This window comes from Typopeltis vanoorti, chromosome 8, assembly GCF_054136105.1.
Source record: "Typopeltis vanoorti isolate ZY-2024b chromosome 8, IOZ_Tvanoo_1.0, whole genome shotgun sequence".
Taxonomy (NCBI): domain Eukaryota; kingdom Metazoa; phylum Arthropoda; class Arachnida; order Uropygi; family Thelyphonidae; genus Typopeltis; species Typopeltis vanoorti.
This window is the reverse complement of record NC_143556.1, coordinates 42,893,535-42,918,443: the sequence shown is the minus strand read 5'-3', so window position 1 is coordinate 42,918,443 and position 24,909 is coordinate 42,893,535. Positions and strand designations below refer to the sequence as shown.

Here is a 24,909-nt window from a genome sequence, read left to right as displayed (position 1 = left end):
TATGGATATGAAATGATGTGGATAAAAGATTGGCTAGCCACATAACCCTGGTTTTTGAAGACCCCCCCCCCCCCCGACATGCAGAGATAAGAAGGTTATTATTCCACTTTATAAGACCTCATCTGGATTACTGTGCACAGATCGGGTCACCTGGATTTCTTGGAGATATGCATTAAGTGAAGCAAATTCAGAGAGGAGTTGCTAAGATGCTGACAGGACTATGATGTTCTATATTTGGAGTGATTGAAGAGTTGTGGGTTATAGCTGGTTGATCAGCAGATAAGGAGGGATATGATAGGGACATATAAGTTGCTTAGGGAGGTTTATAGGATTGATGTGGACAAAATATTTCAGTACATGAAAGAAAATTAGAGGTCATCCATGGAAACTCAGTAGGGAGTGAGAACTAGATTCTTTGATTGGAGAGTGGTGAATGAGTGGAATAGATAACCAGAGTCAGTTTGTCGGTGAATGATTTCAAGGCAAAATACATGTATTGATAACTGTTGATTAATGTTTTTTTTATTTATTTAATTAAATGCACCTCTCGCAATGAGTGTGAGCACTCCATGGAGATGTGTAATAATAATAATAATAATAATCTACATTTCCACACTTAGCAATAAACTGTAGTGCATTGTGAACTGATGTGTAACAATCAATGGATAAAGAAAGAGTACAACAAGTATTAATTATATCTTAAAAGTTTATCCACTTGGTTTTACTATAAATTATATATATTACTATAAATTTTTATAGTAATATAATAAAAAAATATAATATAATAAATAAAATATAATAAATATAATAAAATAAAAAGTAATATATAAATACTATATATTACTATTTACTATAAATTATATATATATATATATATATACAAGAAATTATATTCTGTTTAATCTATTATTAAAGTGTAAGCAAACAAACTTTGCACGTTACATTACTTCATGACTTGGCTACTTGTACATAGTGGATAATGACTTCATATAACTTGCCTTATTATCCCATAATGCAAAGCACACATATCTTTACGTATATGTATAATGCTATGCATTATGGTAAGGGTCACTACCCAGACAGGTTTCCCTTTGTTTAAGTGTGGGGATACCTCTTCCAAAAACTCGGATCACCCAATAATGAGCGACCCGCAGGATCAGAAAGTCAGTTGGCCCTACACCATGGCAGACTCCCCCACCACTGAGCAGAGCTGCTCATCTGGAAGGGTAACAGCAACAGCCATGCCTCAGTTAACTTCACAGGCTACAGTATTGACATTCATTACCCCCCTCACTCAGGCCCTGGGTGACAGCAACAGCCAAGCTTCAGTTAAAACTTCACGGGCTACAGCATTGCCATTCATCATCCAAGTTTCCAACTGGTTTCAACCTTTATTGAGGTCTCGCCAGTGGGATCCAGACCAACCTTCATTGAAGTCCCATCGGTGGGAGCCAGATCTAGAAGTGATACCAAGGTTGAAGTAATGCAGAAGTCATATTTGCATATACAAGTAGCCAAAAAGTGTCACACCTTATTACTAAAATACTCTGGATTAGAGACAGTTGTTGAAAGTTTTTTCAAATGGTTATATTATAAATTAAAGATGCCAGAAATTATATTCTTGGTTTAATCTTTTATCCCAGTGTAAGCAAACAAAGTCTGCATATCCTAAGGATATGTGCTTTGCATTATGTAATAATAAGTCAAGTGATGTGAAGTCATTATAGTCTATATACTAGTTACTTCACACGCAAACTTTGTTTACTTACTTAGTTTACTGATTCAAAGATTTCTCAGTATGATTGTCATCTACATGAAAAGAAAATAACTAGTTTCCAAATCAAGAACGATAGGCATGAAATTGAAATAATGAAAAAAAACTGGAAAACAGTTTAACAAGAAGTAGGCTACACAATTCCTCCTTCACAGATTGAAGTCCTCATCAGGTTCATCAAAAATCTAGAAGTTAAAGACTTACCAGTGACACTTCACTAATCATAACATCTCCTTTCTGCATCGCCTCATTAAATGCATTGGATTCCACAGGCAAATCAAACAAGAAACTATATAGAAACTTATGCTATGCCATAATATCAGGTTTTTGTTTCTCCAAGAAACATACTTCTGCAGATACAGTATAAAGATATAAAAACTTTAACAGATAGATACCCACTTTTTTCTTATTGGAGCTTTGGAATATTTAACAGGGCTGGAGTAGGAGTTCTTATTCTTGCCCCCCTCCCTCCCTCCCTCCTTGGGTCAATCTGTAATATTCAAAGGGATGCAGAAGGAAGAATCTTGACAATATACTGGAAATACTGTGGATGTGTAATAAGGTTTATAAATGGTTTAAACATGTCGAGGCATGTTTTTAAATGCACATATCCCACTTTTCCACTCCTGGGACATCCTCCTATTTTTTCTAAAATGTCGGGTTTTCAATACAGTTCCAGTCTCCAGCTGCTAAGATGTAGTGTGCATCATATAAATACAGCTCCAATTACTGGAAGAATTTTCACCTAACTGTTTCAATGCATGGAACAGTTAGACGAACAGTTGGTACCCGTCTTGATAAAAGACAGGTACCAACATCAGGTAAAACATCTTGACATCAACATGTCAGATCATAATCCAATTTTACTTTGTTGCATGGAACAAGTATTTGTTCCATGCTTGTTTTCTACTTGTTCTACTTCTACTTGTTGGAACAAGTAGAGATCAGTTCTGGACCATGGAGACTTCCACCAAATTTTCTATCAGTCTTTTCAACCAAATTCTAGACCCTCTGTTCAAAGTGGAATATTGTTACCTGGAACTGGGATATGTGGTTAAAATTCAAACAAGCAGTAAAACAGAATATGATTGAATGGGGAAAGCAACAGGCTTTCCCCAAAAGAAAAATGTTGAAAAACTGTATAAAGAGAGAAGTCGGTTCGTAGCAAACCAACACAATGGCATGGAATGTAGCAAACCTTAGAAACATTAACAGAGAGAGAGAGAGAGAGAGAGAAGTGGAAAGGCAGAAACAAGTAGAAGAAAGAAACTTTAAAATAAGAATGCACCAGCACTTAGCAGATAGCCCTTCAGCTGCATTCTTCAACAGATAATTCAATAAATTCCACGAAGAAAGGACTACCACTCAAATCTGCATTGATGGTGAATATGTCCACTACTCAAGATATCAAAAATACTACAGAAATCTGTTTGAAGACTGGGATATTATAACTCTTTGAACATTAATGGCTTTCTTGTTCATATCCAAGATGGGCTTGACAAAATTAAAAGTTTTTGGAAAGTGGGATCTTGAAAGAATTCCTTTTGGACTAATCCTTAAGAGAGAACTGCTGATTATATTTGGAATTCTCCTCTCCACTTACCCAATAATATCAGTTCAAGAACTTATATACAAGAACATCAAACCTTAGAAGACTGGAAAATAGGGTTACTTTCCTTTTCTTCTAAAGCCATAATACTCAAAAACATAATCTTCTCTGCTGAATTGGACATAATAAATATTACAGACATCACAGAAGCTGCAGAAAAGTATTACACTAATACTTCTCTATACGGCCCCCTCTTTATGCAGCTTTTCGCTATAACAGCCTTGTGTAATTATGGCTAAGTGTCGATTTACGGCCTACAATTTTTCAATATATGGCCAAAAAGTTGGGAAATCCCCTGTGTATGTCTTTTGTCCTGTGTAGGCTGACTGCACTGCTCCACACAGGAATGTTACTCGCGTCGTCTTATAGTTGCGGCAATCTTCGCATAGCACATCATTCGTCCCCACCTTCTGTAAACATGCTCATGAGTAGATGCATTTAGTGATCAGTTTAATAAATTAGGTAAGTCCTCAGTATCAAAAGTAGAAGTGTTTGTTTCTTCTTGCGTTCTGTTTCAACTATAAACATTGTTGATAAGTACATAATATGCATTTGTATGTAAATATGGTACATAATAAAGTGTGTATGTATTCGTGTTGCTATAAAGTGTATACATTATAACTGTTATTATTTTTTGTTTTTTAAATAGAATCCAGTATGTATTTGGGGGAAACATGAGCCCGAAACGTTCTTTAAATTTGGAGAGTGATGAAGTTAAAAAAAGAAGCTGAAAATCTGTCTCAATAGAGACTAAACTAGATGTTTTTCGTCATATTGAAGCTTCTGAAAAAAATTTTGATATATGTAAGACATTATGGCTTGCAAAATCTATGGTTCAAACAATTTGTGCTAACAAAGAAAAAATTAATGCACATTCACACTCAGCTGCACCTTTAAGTGTTTCAAGATTAACACGCCAAAGAAGTAGCAATATGGAAAGAATGGAAAAATTATTAAACATATGAATTGAAGACAACAATCAACGGAGGATGCCAATGAGCCAAATGACTATTCAGGAAATGGTGAAAAGTATTTTTGAAAATTCGAAGAGTGAAGAAACTAGTGAAGGTCTAGCAGATGAAACTTTTCTAGCAAGCCGCTGTTGGTTTGAAAAATTTTAAAATCGCCATAATTTGCATAATATTAAAATGATAGATGAAGCAGCTAATGCTGATGAAGCTCTAGCCTATCCAAACATTTTGAAATCAATTATTGAAAGAGGTGGATACGTTCCTCAACAAGTTTTTAATGTGGACGAAACAAGCACTTTATTGAAATGAATGCCTGAAAGAACTTACATTTCAAAGAATGAATGGGCTGAATCTGGATATAAGGTGTTCAAAGAGCAATTAATTTTGCTCCTTGGTGCGAATGCAGCAGGGGATTTTAAGCTGAAACCACTTTTGGAAATTCCAAGAGCTTTAAAAGGATTGAACAAGAAACAATTGCCCGTCATTTGGAGGTCCAACAAAAAAGCTTGGATGACCAAAAAACTCTTTGAAGATTGGTTCAAAAATTATTTTTGCCCTGATGTCAAAAAATATTTGCAGGAGAAAAATTTAAGTAACAAATTGTTGCTCCTATCGGATAATGCTCCAGGGCATCCAGTTAACTTATCTGAATTATTTGAAGATGTGGAGATTGAATATCTACCTAAAAAAACAACTGTCCTAATCCAGCTAATGGATCAGGGTGCAATAGCTACTTTTAAGGCATATTATTTATGAAGAACCTTTCGAAAACTTATAAATGAAACTGATGGTGAATCATCAATTAAAGAGTTCTGGAAAAAATTCAACATCAGAGATACTGTGCACAACATTAGTGAATCATGGAATGAGTTGAAATCAACCACAATGAAATCATGTGTGGAAAAAAATTTGGCCAGAATGCATTACAAGTAATGATTCTGAACTTGAACCCCTTTCTGAAATTAGACAAAATATATTGAACCTAGCAAATGAACTTAGTTTTGAGGATGTGGAAGAACATGATGTAATCGATTTGCTAGATGCTGATAGAGAACCACTTTCTAATGAAGAATTAATACAGTTAGAAACAAACTGTACATTTGCTGAGGAAGGAACAACAAGAGCCAGTTTTGCAGTATCCACCACCTGTCAGCAATGGGAAAAGAATTTTGATTTTTATAATTAATGAATTAAAATACCATGCATGGAAGGTTAGAAAGAAACATGGATTTGAAAACCAGCAATATGATAACCAAATGGTTTATAATATTGTATTGTGGAAAAAATTTTATTGTTCAGTCAGACAATTTTTGTATTTAGAAAGAAGCATTCTAGGAGATATCAAATTTTTGGCTAGGTGGTGTAGAAAACCCACATTATGCAATATTCACCAGGGGGAGATAAAATTCCATCTATTTTTGCCATGAGAGAATTTTTAAAATGGTTCCATCCTCGTAATTCAATGTGGTCTAATTGCATGGATGATTGGAATACAATCCCAGGCCAAGAAGCCAACTCGATGCAGTTAACTTAGATATGGCTAACCACCTGGGTATCAGTCTTCTTTGCACTTTAGTTTCAATTGGTCTTTTGGTTGTTCATCTACATGAAATTGGTGAAACCAATAGCCTTTGGCTATATGATGATATATATAAAGGAGCTGAGGCCTTTTCTCTATCTCTCATACCATCTATCTATCTATCTATCTGTCTTTTCTTTCTCCTAATACTATCAAGCTCTCTTGCATCTCTATACTAACTACTGTACGCCTATGATGCACACCCTTTTACTTTTTCATTATGTTGGAGGTTTAATGGATTTTTTACAACAGTCAAAAAGAATTAAAATAGAATTTAATACTTCCTATATTTCGTCCTAGTCACTAGGACATCTACGGGGATTACAAAAACAATTAATGTAACATGCACACAAAAACTTACATCCTCACAGCACTTAAGCCTCTACACAAGAATTCTAATCATCCATGGAGAAGATTTAGCACGCAAATCCAAACAATTTCAGTATTGTAAGTTTTTGTGTGCATGTTACATTAATTGTTTTTGTAATCCCCGTAGATGTCCTAGTGACTAGGACGAAATATAGGAAGTATTAAATTCTATTTTAATTCTTTTTGAGTGTTGTAAAAAATCCATTAAACCTCCAACATAATGTCCTCACAGCACTTAAGCCTCTACACAAGAATTTTACTTTTTCACCTCAATAAAGATGAGATGAAAAGGACGTCTTGAGAGTAATAGAGATGGAAGGATATGATATTTTTTGTGAAGACAGAGAGACAGGACAAAAAAAGGAGGAATAGTGCTGTTTATGGCAGACAAGTCATGCCCATTCAAGGTGATGATGATGCAAGAGACAAATCATAGCAGTGGTGTTGAAATAGTATGATGTGAAGTAGAGCTAGCAGAATGAAATGTTTAGTTGGTTTTGCTATTGACCTGATGATATGGAGGGCATTGAGAAGGAAATGAATAAGAAAAAGGGTAATCATAATATGTGACTTAATTATAGTAATATACATTGAGTGGCATCTTAATTAGGAACACCTCCCCATTTTCCTAAATGTTGAGGTGATAAAATGGGCACTCAGTGTATTTAGAATGATGAGACAGCGTCTGAGGGCAAGACAATGAATTGCTAGAGTTTTTGAGAGATGGCTGCCTTAGGCAACATGACAATCAAAAAGTTTTGATTTGATCATCTCATAGGAAGATGTTATTATAGATGAGGTGTCAAATCTTCCTCCTATTAGTGAAAGTGACCATGAAATAATCACTTGGATGACAGGCAGTCATATGAGGACTTCTGTGAGAAAGGGATGTATGGATCAATGAGACTAGTGATTTTGAGAAACTCAAGAGGTGACTTTCAGCTATACCATGGAATGAGGAATTGGAAGGAGATCAATGCTGCTTGGGCTGTACTCAGCAATTATCTAGCTGAGGCAATGTTTGAATGTATTTCGAACATCAAAGGTTAAATAAGCTTGGTGTACAATGAATAACTGAAGAGGTGAGACATAATCTGGAAGAAGAAGAAGAAGAAGAAGAAGAAGGCATTATGGAGGCAGCACCAGATACGAGGGTGATCTGAAAATTTCTCAGCCTCGACCATAGATAGCAACACTATCGGCAAGATTTTTTTTTCTAAGTTGGTACATCTGTCATAAGCAAACAGGTGAAATAGCAAGTCATTCTATCAAGTAGTTTGTTTTATACAGCTGTCTGAAACAAAAGTGTTGTCTGTATCCCTTGAAATGGATAAAATTGAGTATTGTGCGGTTATAAAATTCTTTGTAAAAGAAGGTTTAATGCCAAAAGAAATTCATTCAACGTTCATAAAAGTTTATGGGCACTCTTCTACTTCATTTTTGACAATTAAGAAATGGGCTACCGAGTTTAAACATGGCTCTACCAGCCTTGAAGATGATCCACATGAAGGACATCCAAAAAGTGTAACAACCAGAGGTCATTGATCAAGTGCACAATATGGTATTGGGTGATTGGCATATACACTATAGGCATTTCAAAAGAACATCTAGGTTATATTTTGCATGAAGAATTGCAAATGAAAAAGCTTTGCACAAGATGGGTGCCATGCTTGCTTACAGCAGATCAAAAACGCACTCGCATTAAAATCTCTGAACAGTGCTTGGAGCATTTTAACAAGAATAAAATGATTTTTTGCATCAATTTATTACCATGGATGAGACTTGGATTCAGCATTACACACCAGAATCCAAACAGCAGTCAAAACAGTGGACAGATGCCAGTTGTTCAGCACCAAAGAAGACAAAGTCGGTTCCATCAGCAGGAAAAGTCATAGAATCTGTGTTTTGGGATGCTAAAGACATTTTGTTTATTAATTATCTTGAAAAGGGTAAAACAATAACAGGGGAATATTATTCCAATCTTTTAACCAGACTAGATGAAAAAATTTATGAGAAAAGACCTGGTTTGCAGAAGAAAAAAATCATCTTTCATCAGGACAATGCACCTGCCCACAAAGGTGTTTTGACAATGGGAAAATTAAAGGATCTGCACCAAGGTTCCCTCTAATTTTTTGCTGTGTGTGCAAAATTTGCCTTCTTTTGAAAAGTATGTACGCACCCATACGAGTCACCATACTGATCATTTAAGCAAAAAAGTTAAAAGATTTTAGTTCACTCTTTACCTTCTGGTGTCAATGGGACATCACCCCAACTCCCTCACCGTGTTCCCACACATGGCAGTAGCCTCCCCAGTAAGCAGTCGGAAATCACGATTCACAAGCCTTGGGCAGGACTCAATCCGGAGGATTCACACATGCGATGCCAACATGATACCGACTGTACTATATAGGATTCTAAGTGTGTGTATTATTACATCACCAAGTAAGTTGTGTAACATCAATTACAGAGCTAACATAAATATTTTATATGTATTTAATATTGATCTGATTAGAAGTAAGAAATAAAGTAAATAAAGAAATTTTAATTTCATCTTGAAAATCTAGTGTGCACATATTTTTTGCTTTGTGCGCTAGTTGTAAAACATGTGTTTTACAACTAGCGCACATGCGCACAGCTTAGAGGGAACATTGATCTCCACTATGAATTGTTGGAACATCCACCCTATTCCCCAGAATTGGCTCTCTCTGACTTCTATCTCTTCCCAAAACTAAAATTCTTTCTTGCTGGTCAGTGTTTTTCTTCGAATCAAGAGGTGATTTCAGCTGTAGAGGGGTATTTTGCAGATCTTACTGAGAACCACTCTAGGGATGGGATAATGGCGCTGGAGCATCGCTGGAATAAATGTATTACTCTTAAGGGAGATTATGTTGAAAAATAAAAATAATTCAGAAATTATAAATTCGTTTTTTCATTGTTAGGCCAAGAACTTTTCAGACCACCCCTAGTATGTGACATTTGTACAAGGAGTACAAAGTGTAGGAGAGAAAAGTGACTCACTTTGTAAGGATAGCAGAAGTGCAGTATGAACAGCAGTTAGTTAGCTAATAAAGCCAAAAGAAATCCTAGAGAGTTAATTTGGTATTAAAAATGGTCCAGTTGTAAGAATAATTAAATTAATAAGCACATTCTAATGTGCATTCTCTAAACATTAAATTTCATTTAATGCTAGTGAGTAGTACAGTGTAGTTATGGCTAAGTACAATTTCAGTATTTAGAAATAAGTTCAGTATTTATGAGCATTTGGTTCATAAATACTGAACCAAATGATAAATGAACTCATCATTATAATTAAATTGAAATATATATTGATCTTTAATTGACCATGATTTATAAACATCTAATACCAACAAGTTTTGCCGATGGGGCTGTCCGGCTTCTTCAGGGCTTATAATGGTAAGAGGAAAAAACTCGAAGTGGCTAGTATAAAATTTTTTTTTTCTCTTACCATTATAAGCCCTGACAAAGCCGGACAGCCCTGTCGGCGAAACTTGTTGGTATTAGATGTTTATAAATCATGGTCAATTAAAGATCAATATATATTTCAATTTAATTATATATTTGAATGACCAAATATAATCTAAACAATAAACTGAATCACTGTCATGGCACCCACAACACACTCTTGCAACCTATTCCACTCATTCAACTCTCCAAGCAAAATCCCTACTTCTAACATCCTTGTTAACTACACTTTTACTAGTTTCCAAGGGGTGATCCCTAGTTTTTCCACCATCAGACCTGTTCTGAAAAATTTCCTCTGAATTAATCTTGTCAAAACCCTTCAGTAATCTGTATTTCTTTTCTGCCTGTCAATCAATTTCTCTACAAATCTTCAACCTGTTCTTGTAAGGTTCATTTCATAGACCTGCTACCATCTTGGTCACTCACCTCTGGATCCTCTCCACCACTTCTTTCAGCAAGAAACCCTGGTGACCAGATCTGTATGCAGTAGTCAAGATGAAGTCTTATGAAGGCTCGATAAAGAGGAATGATAACCTGCTTGTCTCTGCTCATCAAAGAATTCTTAAGTAACCAATTAATCTGATGAGCTGCTTTAGCCACTTTTGTGCCCTCTAAACTTTCAACTCCCTGTCCACTGATGTTCCCAAACCTCTGGCTTCATCAACTTCCTGGAGTATAGTTCTGTCAGTGTGGTATGACTGGTAATCTTTTAACTCCATTTTCCTTTGCCCAGACTTCCAGTCTTCAAATCATCCTGCAAAATGTTAACATCAACTGTATTAACTATTGCTCTACCGAAATTTGCATCATTGGCAAACAATCAAACAGTTCCTCTCAGAGATCCTTTCCTATATCACTAATGTATACAAATTAAACAGTAGTGGCCCAAGAACAGACCCCCTATGGAACACCACTAGTCACAGGTTCTGGACTCTATACCTGAATAAACTACTCTCTGATATTTCTCAACCACCCTCTTATTCACTTCACCAACTTTATATCTATCCCCATGTGCTGCAGTTTACTGATTAGAATTCCAAGTGGTATCCTCTCAGAGGCTTTTGCAAAGTCCAACAGAATCACTGTATACCCATTATCTTTATCCAGCTCAACTGTCACTGTATTATAAAAATGTGAGCATGATTACTGAGGCATCGTTCACAAAACCTTGTTGCCCCAATACAGTATCCCATTTCTGTCTATCCATTCTTGTATTTTGCTCTTGACCAACTTCTCCAGTACCTTGACCACAACTCCTGATATGCTGATTGGTCTGTAATTTACTACATCAGTCTTGAAGCTTCCTTTGTGCAATGGAAACCCCCCCCCTTAGGACTAACCCAGAGCTGAGACTTAGATTAAACAATGTGGTCAAGGGCACTGACAATTCCCTAACACCTTCACTTAAAACTTGAGCTGGTGTACCATCTAATCCCATAGCTGTATTGACATTAAGGTTCTGTAATATGCAATGCACATCAGTTTCTATATAAGCCTTTGCCTCTCTCATTGTGTGCAATATCTCCACCTGAATGATATACTCTCAAAGAGTTCACTTAGTAATTCTACTATTTTGATGAGGAGGTAACTGATTCAGGAGGTAACTGATTCAGTTACCTCCTTACTATTAGCATTGATTAAAATCATTTTACTTGCAGCATAAAGATAACCTGAACAGCATATTGAAAGTGCTGTTCAGGTTATCTTTGGACTGCACTTCTAATTTCCTTTCATACTCTGCTTTTGTCTTTCTTACCACACAGGTTACCTTTCTAGCCTGTGATTTGTACTGCTCATGTGCCTGCAGGTCACTTTCTCCTTGAATTCCATCCACAATTTTTTCTTTTTTTGCAGCTCCAGCTTAATTATGATATTCATTCCTATAACTCCCACTTGATTTACTCTCCTGACTCTACATATGTAGTCTGCCATTACTATCCTCAAATACTCCTTTACCACCTCCAATGCACTATCAACATCCATCCCCTGCAGTTTCACATACCATGGCACTGATTCAAGCAATTTCCTAAGCTTGTCATACTTACCAGCCCTGTAATTCCACATATACCCCTCTTAACTAAAAATTCCACACATTTATTCCCAGGTCAAGATCATATGATCACTCTCATCAGATGGCATCAATGTGGTCATATTGACTCTACACAAATTCTCAGATGCAATTACTATATCTAGCACTCTGAATCCCCAAGTATATTCCATAACATGCTGTCTCAGGTAATTATTCTTTAGTAACTGCATAAATTCCATTTCCTTCCTCCTGTGTGTTCTCTCTTCCTTCTGATCCATCCCCTAGTTTATAGCACAACATCCAATTGTATATTTTTTTCTACTGGATTCTGTCTCACACGATAGCCTCAAATGTGCTATTTTCACTGGCCTTCAGTTGACCTTTACTCTCTTTGATTAATTGGCTCTCATCAGTAACACTCCTCATCACATTCTTTTCTCTCTATCCTCCCTGAACACACCATACCCCTTCACATTCTATCCCACTAACTATATCATCTTCTGTTAGCCATGTCTCACTAATGCCCGTAACCTTTGACCAGGATGAACTAACCAATGCCAAAATTTCTCTAGCACTTTCGAATGCTCCTGACATTTTATACATACAAAAACGTGTACATAAAGTGCAAAAGCCTCTTAGGTCCATTGCTATCCCAAGCTTTTATGCTAACTATCCCATTCTGGTTTGCTAGCAGTGGTATTAACTTAGTCATTTTATACACATTCTTACACTCAATTGCCTCGCTGATGTCTGCATATCCACTCAACATCTCCCCCACCCTAAATGTTCTAGTTTACCTGATTTTTCTCATCCGCTTTCACTTCATTCATCCATCAAACTCACTCCACATATTCACAAACTCCACACTACTTCTCCTGCATAACCTACACATCAAGTCATATGGCTCTCCTTCTCATCTCTACTGTGTCATGCCACATCAGCAGACTCACTGTCTTAATTTTCTCATTCTTTCTTTTGCTCCTCAAGTAATTCTTTCATGTCCTTTCTCATTCCAATCTTTTCTCCTTTCAAATAATTCATTCCAGCCTAAACAATCAACTCTTTCACTTTACCCTTTTGGGCTCTAATAGCATCACCAACGTCATTTATTTTTCCAACCAGAAAGCATGATTTTAGCAATCTTTTTGCCAATCATACCTCTTATGATAGAATCACCATACAAGACTTGCTCCTTAAGTTTTCCCTTTCTCTCTCTCTCTCTCTCTCTCTCTCTCTCTCTCTCTCTCTCTCTCTCAGTCAAGCACTCATTTCTCTTATCACACACTTCATTCTTTCTGATATCAGCTGACCCACTCACCAGATGCTTCTGCATTCTTTGCAGTTCCTGCTTCACCCTGTGTATTACTCTGTGTAACCGAGCTATCTCCCTCATTACAGCCAACTCTTTATTCTTTACATCAATTTTGCTACTATTCTTTTAATCAATACTTTTACTCTCTCTCTCTCTCTCTCAGTTGTGTCATTTTAACCTCTCTTTCAACCTTGTCTGCCATTACATCACACACATTTTCGTGTGTATTCTCAGTGCTGTCCACTTCAATCTTGTGACCTGACACTGACTTTTGACCCTCACTTTCATAGCATTTTTGGCACACTTTTCTACCACTATCACTCTCAAACCAAATTCCATTTGTGTTTGGTAATGTGTACATCTCCCAAACATTGCACTGTACGAGGGTAGTCTGAAAAGTTCTTGGCCTAACAATAAAAAACGAATTTATAATTTCAAAATTATTTTTCTAATATTTATTTTATAATCTCCCTTAAGATAATACATTTATTCCGGTGATGTTCGAGTGCCATTATCATGTCCCCATACTGGTTCCCAGTAAGATCTGCAAAATACCTCTCTGCAGCTGCAATCACCTCTTGATTCACAGAAAAACGCTGACCAGCAAGGAAGAGTTTTAGTTTTGGGAAGAGATAGAAGTCAGAGGGAGCCAAATCTGGGAAATAGGGTGGATGTTCCAATTCATAGTGCAGATCCCTTAATTTTTCAATTGCCAAAACACCTTTGTGGGCAGGTGCATTGTCCTGATGAAAGATGATTTTTTCTTCTGCAAACTAGGTCTTTTCTCATAAATTTTTTTGTCTAGTCTGGTTAAAAGATCAAAACAATATTCCCCAGTTATTATTTTACCCTTTTCAAGATAATTAATAAACAAAATGCCTTTAGCATTCCAAAACACCGATGCCGTGACCTTTCCTGCTGATGGAACCGACTTTGTCTTCTTTGGTGCTGACCAACCAGCTTCTGTCAACTGTTTTGACTGCTGTTTGGATTCTGGTGTGTAATGGTGAATCCAGATCTCATCAATAGTAATAAATTGATGCATAAAATCAGTTTTAGTCTTGTTAAAACACTCCAAACACTGTTCAGAGATTTTCATGCGAGTGTGTTTTTGATCTGCTGTGAGCAAGTGCGGCACCCATTTTGCGCAAAGCTTTTTCATTTGCAATTTTTCATAGAAAATATTCTTTTGAAATGCCTATAGTCTCAGCAATTTGAAGAACTTTGACTCATCGTTCATTCAATACCATATCATGCACTTAATCAATGATTTCTGGTGTTGTTGCACTTTTTGGACCTCCTTCACACGGATCATCTTCAAGGCTGGTACGGCCACGATTAAACTCGGCAGCCCATTTCTTAATTGTTGAAAACAAAGGAGAAGAAGTGCCCATAAACTTTATGAACTTCGAATGAATTTCTTTTGGCATTAAATCTTCTTTTACAAAGAATTTTATAACTGCATGATACTCAATTTTATTCATTTCAAGGGATACAGACAACGTTTACTTCAGACAGCTGTATAAAACAAACTTCTTGATAGAATGACTTGCAATTTCACATTGATGCTTGACAGATGTACCAACTTTGAAAAAAAAATGTTCCCAATAATGTTGCTATCTATGGACTAGGCCGAGAACTTTTCAGATCACCCTCATATGAAGTCCCTTTGTAAAATTCTTTAAAGACTTTAACCATTTAAACCATTTAAAGAATTTAATGCCTTGGATGCCATTGTCCTGCTTCACATCAGTGCCATGTACTACACTATGTAACTTACCAAAAAGATTATATTGACTATATTTAAAACAAAACTTTTAACTGAAATCTAATTAATCCCAATGCAGAACGTAAGAAGCCTGAATGGCAAAGAAATGGAGCTAGCTGAGGAATTAGATAAGTACCAGATCGACATAATAGAGGTGACTGAAACAAAAAAGACCAAAACTGGTGAGATCTCTCTGAGCAATAAATACAAAATGTTATATTTAGGCAATGACGATCAAGGAAAAGGAGTAGCCATAGTATTCAACATAGAATACGATGCTAATCTTCGTGAATGGCAGTCAGTCTCAAGTAGAGTAATGTGGGCAAATATGAGAATGGGGAACTGGACAATGAGACTTATTTGTGCCTATGGTCCCACAGAAAGTTCTACTAAGGTAGAAGTGGAGGAATTTTTTGAGGCTTTAGAAAAAGCAACTGACACAATGAAAAAGGAAAAGTTGGTCCTTGTTGGGGATCTAAATATCAGAGTAGGAAATGATAGTGAGACATACAAAAATATTTTGGGAAAATTTAGAGAAAAGTGCAAAGCTAATAATAATGGCAAATATCTGTTGGATTTCTGCTCAGGACATGGACTGGTTATTACTAACACCATGTTCCAACATAAAAATGTGCACAAATTCACATGGAGAGAAGAGGCTAGGAATAAGAAAAGTCTCATTGACTATGTTATTGTTGATAGTGATGTTTTCTCCCTGGTGCAGGACACCAGAGTGTACAGAGGATTTGAAATTGGAAGTGATCACTATTTAGTCTTGAGCAGGATAAAATTGAATTTCATATTGAAAAGAATAACATGTAAGAAAGTTTTAAAGCGAATAAAAGTTGAGCAGCTCTCAGATGTGAACTGTAGACTAAAATACACAAAGATTATTGAAGAAAAAATGAAAGAGTTTGAGAACAGGAATCAAACCTTGGAGATTTAGTGGCAAACTCTGAAGAAAACATTGATTGATTCTTCCAGAGAGGCATGTGATGAGGTTGTCTGCAAAGGATAAAAAAATCAGAACTCCCTGGTGGACACAGGAAGTTAAAGAGGCAGTGAAGGAAAAAAAGAAAGCATATCAAAAGTTCCTGTCAAATAAGTCAGCTTGTGCTCTTAGAGAATATAGAGACAAATGCAAGAATGCTAAACACTGTGTAAAACTAGCTAAATAAAAGTCATGGGAGGACTTTGGCAAGAATATAGAAAATAAATATCAAGAAGGTGGCAAAATATTCTGGAGGTTGTTGAAGAAGCTTAGGAATGGAGGAAAGAGTGCCATAAAAGGAGTTAGAGATGATACAGGTGACATGAAAACAGGAGAAAAAGATATCCTTGAAGTATGGAGTAATTACTTTGAAAAACTGCTAAATGAAACAAGCAGTGATGACAGCACAGTGGTAAAAAACACTGACCAGGCATGCAGGCAGGAATACATATCCATACTTGAAGTAGAAAAAGCCATCAAAGGCTTGAAATGTGGAAAGGCAGCTGGAGTAGATGATATTCGACCAGAAATGCTGAAGTATGGTGGTATAAGAGTCTTACAGTGGCTGCACTGCATAATTTAGAAAGCCTGGACAGAGGGACGAATTCCCGATGATTGGAGTAGAGCTCTCATAGTACCCATATATAAAAAGGGAAATAAAACTGAATGTGAGAATTACAGAGGTATTTCCCTACTGAGTGTTCCTGGCAAAATCTATGCAAGTATACTTGAGAAACGGTTGAGAAGAATTGTGGAAGAAAAGCTTGGTGAAGAACAAGCTGCATTCAGGCCAAACAGAGGCTGTCAGGATCAGATCTTCACTTTACGACAAATAGTCGAGAAAGCATGGGAATATAACAAAGATCTGTATTTAAGTTTTGTCGATTTGGAAAAGGCATATGATAAGGTGCCAAGAGAGAAGCTATTCAATACGCTGCTGTTATATGGTGTAAACGGGGCATTATATCAAGCAATACTTTGTCTTTATTTGAGTTGTAAGTCAGCAGTTAGAATTGAAGGAAGTACAGGAAGATGGTTTAATGTTAAATCTGGTGTGAGACAAGGATATACATTATCCCCTCTGTTATTCATTATCTATATGGATCACATTATGAAGGAAAGTGGTATTAAACATGATATCAAAATTGGAGATGTTAATGTCAGCTCTTTGCTTTATGCGGATGATGTTATACTTCTAAATAAATCCGCTACAAGTCTGCAAGATTCTCTGACTAAATTGAATAGCTGTTGTAATAGATATGGTATGAAGGTCAGCAATAAAAAGACAAAGATAATGAAAATAGGCAGAATCATTGAAAATGTCAACTGTGTTGTGAATGGAGAACCGAACCTGTGGAACAAGTAAAACATTTCAGCTACTTAGGTACAATTTTCACTATCTATCTATCCCAATGGCTTTAACAGGCCTTTAAGGCCCACAACCTTCCAAGCATGCTTGGATTTCGTAACCGAAATACGAGGATAGAATGGTCACTCCTGTGCCTCAAGATATTCTTGGCTGTATCCATGTGTGTTCGTGGGGCCGGTTTGACTGCTTGCGGGATGAAAAACGCCAGATAAACTGGCGGAAAAAACCCTGCTGCGCACGCCCAAGACCGGCTAACTTGGCTATGGCTGAGGAAGATCCTTCAGCTCCTCACGTCTCCGACGGGAATCGAACCTAGGACACTCCTTCCCCAGGTATATGGTTTTGAAGCGCAAAGCCACTAGGCTAACTGCGCGGACACAATTTTTACTGAAGATGGTAAATTAAATATAGAAATAGACAACAGAATCAGCAAAGCTGGTATGGTGGGAAGTCAATTGAATAAATTCATATGGAATAAGAGAGAAATTAACCAGAACACTAAATTAGCTGTATACAAGACAGTGTTCAAACCAGTGTTAACTTATGGATCTGAGAGCTGGGTCAGAAGTAAAACACTTGACGAAAGACTAGAGACCGCAGATATGAGAGTCCTGAGAAAGATTATAGGCGCGTACAGATGGCATCAATGGCAATATCATATTAAAAACGAGGATATTAGGAAAGAACTTGACATTGTCTGCATCCAGGAATGCGTTAGCAGAGCTAATCTCAGGTGGTATGGTCACCTAAACAGAATGGGCAAGGAAAGATTAGCAAAACACGTGTTCCCTGCCAGGTTGGCAGCAAAACGACATAGAGGAAGACCAAGATATAGGTGGATTGATATGGTACAAAGTGCCTTAGGCGATAGAAATAGAAGATCTGATAATGTTGGAGTCTTGACAAGTAACAGACTGATTTGGAGGAAAATTGTAGATAGGAAGTTAGTAATGATGTAAATTTTTCATGTAGTACTGTCATATCCTGTACACCCCTTGTGGGTACATGGCAGGAATTTGATGATGATGATATATTTTTTTTTTAAACTAAACAACTTAGCTTTCAGGGCTCTCCAAAACAGTCCTATCACTATACCATTACATTAGCAGTTCTATAGGTATTATAAATAGGCTCAAGAAAAGGGCAATCTCTATTACAAGAGATGAAGACAAAATGAAGGAAGAATTACATTCTGTACTCTAACTACTTGTGAGAAAGTTTCATTTATTTGTATTAAAATAGCCAAATGAACCAATGTGTTCCTTCTTATAATAATACTAATTTCATTTCAAAAATGTAATATTGTTTTAGAGTATTACATATGGAACTTACAAAATTGTAAAATATATGCAGGGCCTACTCAAAAAGCATGATGCATTTGAAGCTGATTTTGCCATCCACCGTGAAAGATGCATAGCTATTGCATCTGAAGGTCAGCAGCTAATAACTGAAGGCAATCATCACTCAGAGAGTATTGCTCAACGCTTGAAGCAGCTACAAGATCATTTGAATACACTGGATAATAGGGCAGCTTACCGTAAGAAGAAACTAAAGGATAATTCTGCTTACTTGCAGTTTATGTGGAAGGCTGATGTTGTAGAAAGCTGGATTGGTATGTACTGAATGCAGACATGCATTTATATTTTTATTATCTAATCTCCCCCCCCCCGCTTCCCCTTACCTTTTTTTTTTATTTATTGTTAAATAGTTTAATTAATAAATTATTATATTTTTGATTTTGACTTTTGATTTGTGCAATGGAACATTTTTTCCTTAATTATTTGAAGGCTTTTTACAGTTTTTATTATAATGATTATTAGCCAGTTTGTTAATTATTATCCCAAGATGCACATTTACTCCTGTAAACAACAAACAACAACATGAGTGATAATCAGTGTATCTCCTTTCCTTCATGCTTACATGGTGATCAGAATTCATCACAAAAAATTATGGAAACAACTACCATGTTTCTTCTTCTTCACCTGCTCCATTTCTATATGGGGTCACTGTTTCTGATGAGTGTTCTCCACTGGTTTCCATTGTAGACTGGATCTTTGTCCAGGTTTTCTCCTTCAGATCTTCCTCTACATTATTTTTTCACCTCTTCTTTGGTCTTTCTCTTCTTCTTCCTCCCTGTATTTCCATCATCATGTTACTTCGTCCATGATATTTTTCATTTCACCTCATTACGGCAGTGTCTCCAATCCATATAACGTCGTGGGTCTCACTACCGTTCTGTATATTTTTCCTTTCAATTTCACTGGAACTTTTCTATCACATAAAATTCCTGACATTTCTTTCCAATTCTTCCATCCTGCCTAAAATTCTGTTATTGACTTCCTTTTATTATTCTTCACCTTTACTATCCACTACTGAACCCATATATTTAAATTTATCTACTTTTTTGATAACTTCTCCATTCAGCACCACTCCATTCAAAAGGAGTATGGGCAAAAAATAATGCATGTGAATTTGAATGTAGAAAAGTGTCTTACATTTTGGGATACTTTTTTGCATTAAATTCACATCCATTACATTTTGCCCATACTGTCAGCCTATTCACATCCTACAAGTTCTCTACATCATATTGATTAATTATTACTTGCCAAACTTTGCATCATCAGCAAACAACTGAATATTTCCTGTCAGGTTATTTCATATATCATTTATGTACAAAATAAACACCAGTGGTCCAAGGCACTGTGCACACCACTAGTCACCTGCCTTCTCCTGGATTCTGCTCCTCCATATATGGAGAAGCAGTGTCCATCTCCAGAGATTACAGACTGTGTACTACATTGAGGGAATTGAATGAATTGAGGTAGCTCACAGAATTACTTGGTTTTTGAAGAACACATTAGCAAACAGAGATAAGGGAGTTATCATTCCTCATTGTAAAGCCTTGATACGACCACATCTGGATTACTGTGCTCAGGTCTGGTCACCTGGGTTTCTTGAGGAAGTGGCAGAGAGGATCCAGAGGCAAGTGACTAAGATGGTATTGGTCTGTGGAATGCTCCCTGTGAGTATATATTGAGTGTTTGTGGATTGCAAAAGTTGGTTGGTAGGCAAAAAAGGGGTGTGATATAATAGAAACATTTGAGTTACTTAAAGGCTTTTCTAGGATTGATGCAAAGGAAATGTTTCAGCAATTGCCTAAAGAGGACAGAAGAAGAAGAAGAAGTCATCACTGGAAGTTGAGTAAGAGTGTGGTTAGCAAGGGTGTGAGGACTAGATTTTTAACTTTTTAACTGTTAATGGTTTGAAGGAGAGGTACAATAGTTATTGTGTTGATAGTTTCGGCCTCCCACAATGAGTTTTAGGACCCCATGGAGTTGCCCATGCAATAATAATAATAATAGTATACAGCATTGGGAAGATGAGGGTAATGTTATCTGTGAGAGACAACATGTATTTGTGAGGGGGATCCAAGAGCACCCCTCACAAACATGGATTTGTGAGGGTGTGCTCTTGTTTTAGCAATATGCTAGTCTTTTATGATAAAGTTACAAGAGCATTAGATGAGGGAAAGGCATATACTGCCATTTTCTTAGGCTTAGCGAAGGCATTTGAAAGGGTTCCACATGATAAGCTGATATTCAAGGTGCAGCACACGGGTCTGGATGTCAGATTGGTCAACTGGATACAGGATTGGCTGTCCGATAGGTATCAGAGAGTTCTGTATGGTGAGGCACTTTCAAGGAAGCAGAGGGTTACAAGTGGGGTTCCACAGAGCTCAGTACTGGGGACCTATATTGTTTAACCTTTATATCAATGACATTTTCAGTGGATTGCAAGGGATATTCAGTTGTTTGCAGATGATGTGAAGCTGGGAAGGATTATTAGTAATAGTGCAGATGTGGCAGCCCTGCAAGAGGATTTGAATAAGCTAGATAGATGGGCAAATGAATGGGGGTTTCAGTTTAATGCAACAAAATGTAAGATCTTGAGGTTTGGGAAACATCGATGGGACACTGCATACTCTATGGGAGGAGTTATACTGGAGGAAGTAGGGGAGACAAGAGATATGGGATTGATGATTGATAGAAACCTGAAATTTAGGGGACATATTGCAAAGGTGGTGAAGGTAACACAGAGGATTGCTGCAATAATGAGAAGGACGCTGACCTGCAGAGATAAAACAGTTATCATTCCGTTGTACAAGACCCTGATCAGATCACACTTAGACTATTGTTCTCAGATTTGGCCCCCAGGATTTGAAGGTGATAAATTAACTGTGGAAAGGGTACAAAGGCAGATAACAAAGATGGTTTCCGGACTGTACAATGATAGGTATGAGGATCGGCTGAGGGAATGTGGACTGCAGAGTTTGGTGGATAGAAGAAGGAGGAGAGGTGATATGATTGAAACTTTTAAACTGTTGAGAGATGGTTACAGGGTTGACACTGGGGAGCTCTTTCGCTTGGTTGAACAGCAGAAAGGAGTGATGACAAGAGGCCATCCCTGGATTCGTCTATGAAATAATGTTGGGTTCAATATTTATCATATATGTCCTCTAGGAGATGTGCTATACATTTATGGAAAATACAAAAGAAAGTGATCTGGAGCTTACTCCACCTTTACTATGAGTTAACCTTAAGGTTGCTTATGCTTGCATCCACCGAAACTTTTAGTTTCTATATATTCAGCTTGAAACTCTTGTAGTTTCTATATTCGGCTGTGAAATAATGTTGGATTCAATATCCACTTAATTTGTACCATCATGTTTTATATTTGTAGTGTGTTTTCTTTATGTTTTATTGCTTGTTTGCCGAGGCCTGGAGAGTCATTTTGCTTGTTATTGTAGAATTTATGCCGATAAGAAAAAAAACTAAAACTGTTCAAACAACTCTTGATAACTTCTTTTAATAAAAAAAATTGCAGTAACTAATGTAGGTACAAGTATTTATTAAACATTTACTTTGCATTCATTTTTTATCTTTCCTAAAAGAGTACCATATAAAATGAATTATTAATACAGTAATCGATCACGGACGAATTGTAATTTTTACCATTGATTATTAGATTTGATTAATGCGATTTTTTGATATACGCAGTAACATCGAGAGATTAATTAACCGCTTTAATTGAGGGATACCTGTATTTGTGGTTTAGCATACTTCTGTATATATAAAAGTGATATCTAGTGTTAAGGGGAAAAAATGGGATTAAATTGGCTGACTCCCTTGAGCACTAACTTATCACAGGAAAGCGCAATTTCAGGGGTCAGTTGACTTAAGGGTCAACTAATCTTTGGACAATCACTAATTTAGAGGGTCTGATAAATGGTAGATTACTGTATAGCATCCTATATTTATTATTTAGTAGGATCTCTTCTGTTTTAGTTTTTGTTGTCTTTGTAACATGCTGCATCTTTCTAGTTTGTCTTCAAATTAGATTTCCTTTCTATAGATATTCCTTATGTTGAATGTTCCATAATCATTTCTTCTGATGTTTTCTTTGTTCCAGTAGCTGACTTTTCACTGTTTACCATGATTTCCCAACAAAAACAGTGGGTTAACCATGAAATCTCAGCATGAAAACTCCTGTTGCATTGTCGTCATGTTTATTTCTAGTTGCTTTCATTTATTCACTATCCAATGGATAGTACCTAATGGGATGCACATTAGATCAGAAGCCTCAGTTGGTTCTGCACATTCCTTAAAGGCTATATTGAGGTTTCTTCCCAGTTATCTGGTTTTGATCCTTAAGTGACTCCTGGTAAGAAGAATATCAACTGTCATTTGAAATTTTCATTCCATCCTTCTGGAGTTTTCCATCTTAGTTTAGCCTATAGCTATTGTGATGGTTGCATCTTAGTTTGGCCTGTGGTTACAAGTTACTGTGTGTGTGTGTGTGTGTGTGTGTGTGCTGTTGTTACTTTTTTTATCACAACACTATACTATAACCCTGCAGAAGGATCATTAACATTTATTTATTTTAAGCATCTCCATAGCACAATTGGAAGAATGACAGTACGGTGCACCCTTCAATTAAAAAAGGCCTAAGTTTGATTTTTGTCATGGCGAGAAGAATCGTCATACGGATTTTTTCAATTGAAGGTGAGTTAGCTGATCTCATGTGGAGGTAGCAGGGTTTTTTCTCTCAGAAACTCGGGTTTTTCATCCCACATACAGAGAAATCAGCCTTGGTACACATGCAATTTACAAACAAAAAATACCAGTGGTGGTGGTGGTGGTGGTAAGCAGATGGTGTTGATGTAGGTGAGGATGATAGTGGCAGTTCACTGTAGTTGGTTGGTTGATTGGGTGGTGGAGATGGAGAGTTGTAGAGTAGGTGCCCTCCCTCAATGAGTCTTTGGACTCCTTGGAGATATCATGTAATAATAATAATAATAATAATAATAATAACAATAAACAGTTCATACAATCATTTTATTTCAGTTATTGATGTAAGTTAACTGGCTGAAACCTAATTCTGCAGTTTTGTAAAAGTATTGTTTTTTTTCCTCTTCAACCATTAAAATAGAATATTACTCTGACCTATGATAAAGAAGCATATTTCTTTTTTAAGATGACCTTTAGACAAAAAAAAACAACAACACATAATTGATACTTGACAACTTTTCTTTTTCTGTGGCCATAAATATGAGAAGAATTATAGATATTTTCAGATGTGATAGTGGTTAGCAAAGCTGCTTCCCAAGCAGTTTAACTGCATTTGATTCCAGGCCATCATATTGTTTAGATTGCCATGAGGTAATGCATAGTATAGGTTGCTGGTGATTAGTGCTGCTGAAATATAGCAATTTTTTTGTAATTTAATTAGTAATAATAGGTTGATTATGATAAGTTGAATAATAATAATAATACAGGAAACCTCGCTTAATGCGAATTTGATATGCACGATAATCAGCATGATTGAGTGACATGATAACATTTCCTGCTTTAAGCAAGTGATTAATCATTTAACATGATTTTTTTTATGTTACGCAAAATTTTTTGTCACCAATATTCAGTGAGCAATGGTGGCACTTATCAATGTAGCAGCCAGTGGACAGTGGAAATGCTTGGACAGTGGCCGGCAGCAGTTGGCTGAAAGCTGTCATCACAAGCATACATGCAGACTGTGTTCTCTTGTTAAATCACTTTTCCTTCATTTTGCTTTAATTTAGATACCTATATGGCTTTATCATATTCAACCCCTGATATGGAAAAAAGAAAGACTGATAAAGAACGCTGCAGCAATAAAAAGAGAAGAAACTTAATTACTTTAGAGGAAAAGCTAGAAGTTATTAAGAGACATGAAAGTGGTGCTAGTAATACAATGATTGTGCGAGACCTTGGATACAGTGATTCTACAGTTCAGACTATATTAAATAAGAGCAAAGAATACAAAGAACAAGGAAAAGTTGCTATGGCTTCTTTAATCATTCAGATCACCTGAAATAGAAGCCATTTAATGATCGAGATGGAACATCTTCTATCACTCTGGATTGAGGATTAACCAAAAAAGAATACTTCTTAATACAAGGAATATTCAGGCAAAAGCTCTCAACATTTTTACATCATTGAAAGAGACCAAATTTCAAGAGGAATGCGAAAGCTTTAAGTGTGAGTTTAGGATGGTTTGACCATTTTTAAAATCGAGCTGGACTACATAACGTAAGAATAACTGGGGGGAATCTGCTAGTA

General features: G+C 36.5%; 1 protein-coding gene across 3 annotated transcripts in view; it reads left to right on the top strand.

The window, feature by feature from the left end:
* The window catches only part of LOC150103955 (spectrin alpha chain-like), an 850,682-nt gene that overhangs the window by 648,576 nt on the left and 177,197 nt on the right, over positions 1-24,909 (top strand). For all 3 annotated transcript variants that reach the window (XM_090397194.1, XM_090397195.1, XM_090397193.1), the window contains one exon: positions 18,608-18,866. In XM_090397194.1, coding sequence (XP_090253320.1) covers positions 18,608-18,866 — 259 coding nt within the window. The remainder of the gene's footprint in view (positions 1-18,607; positions 18,867-24,909) is intronic.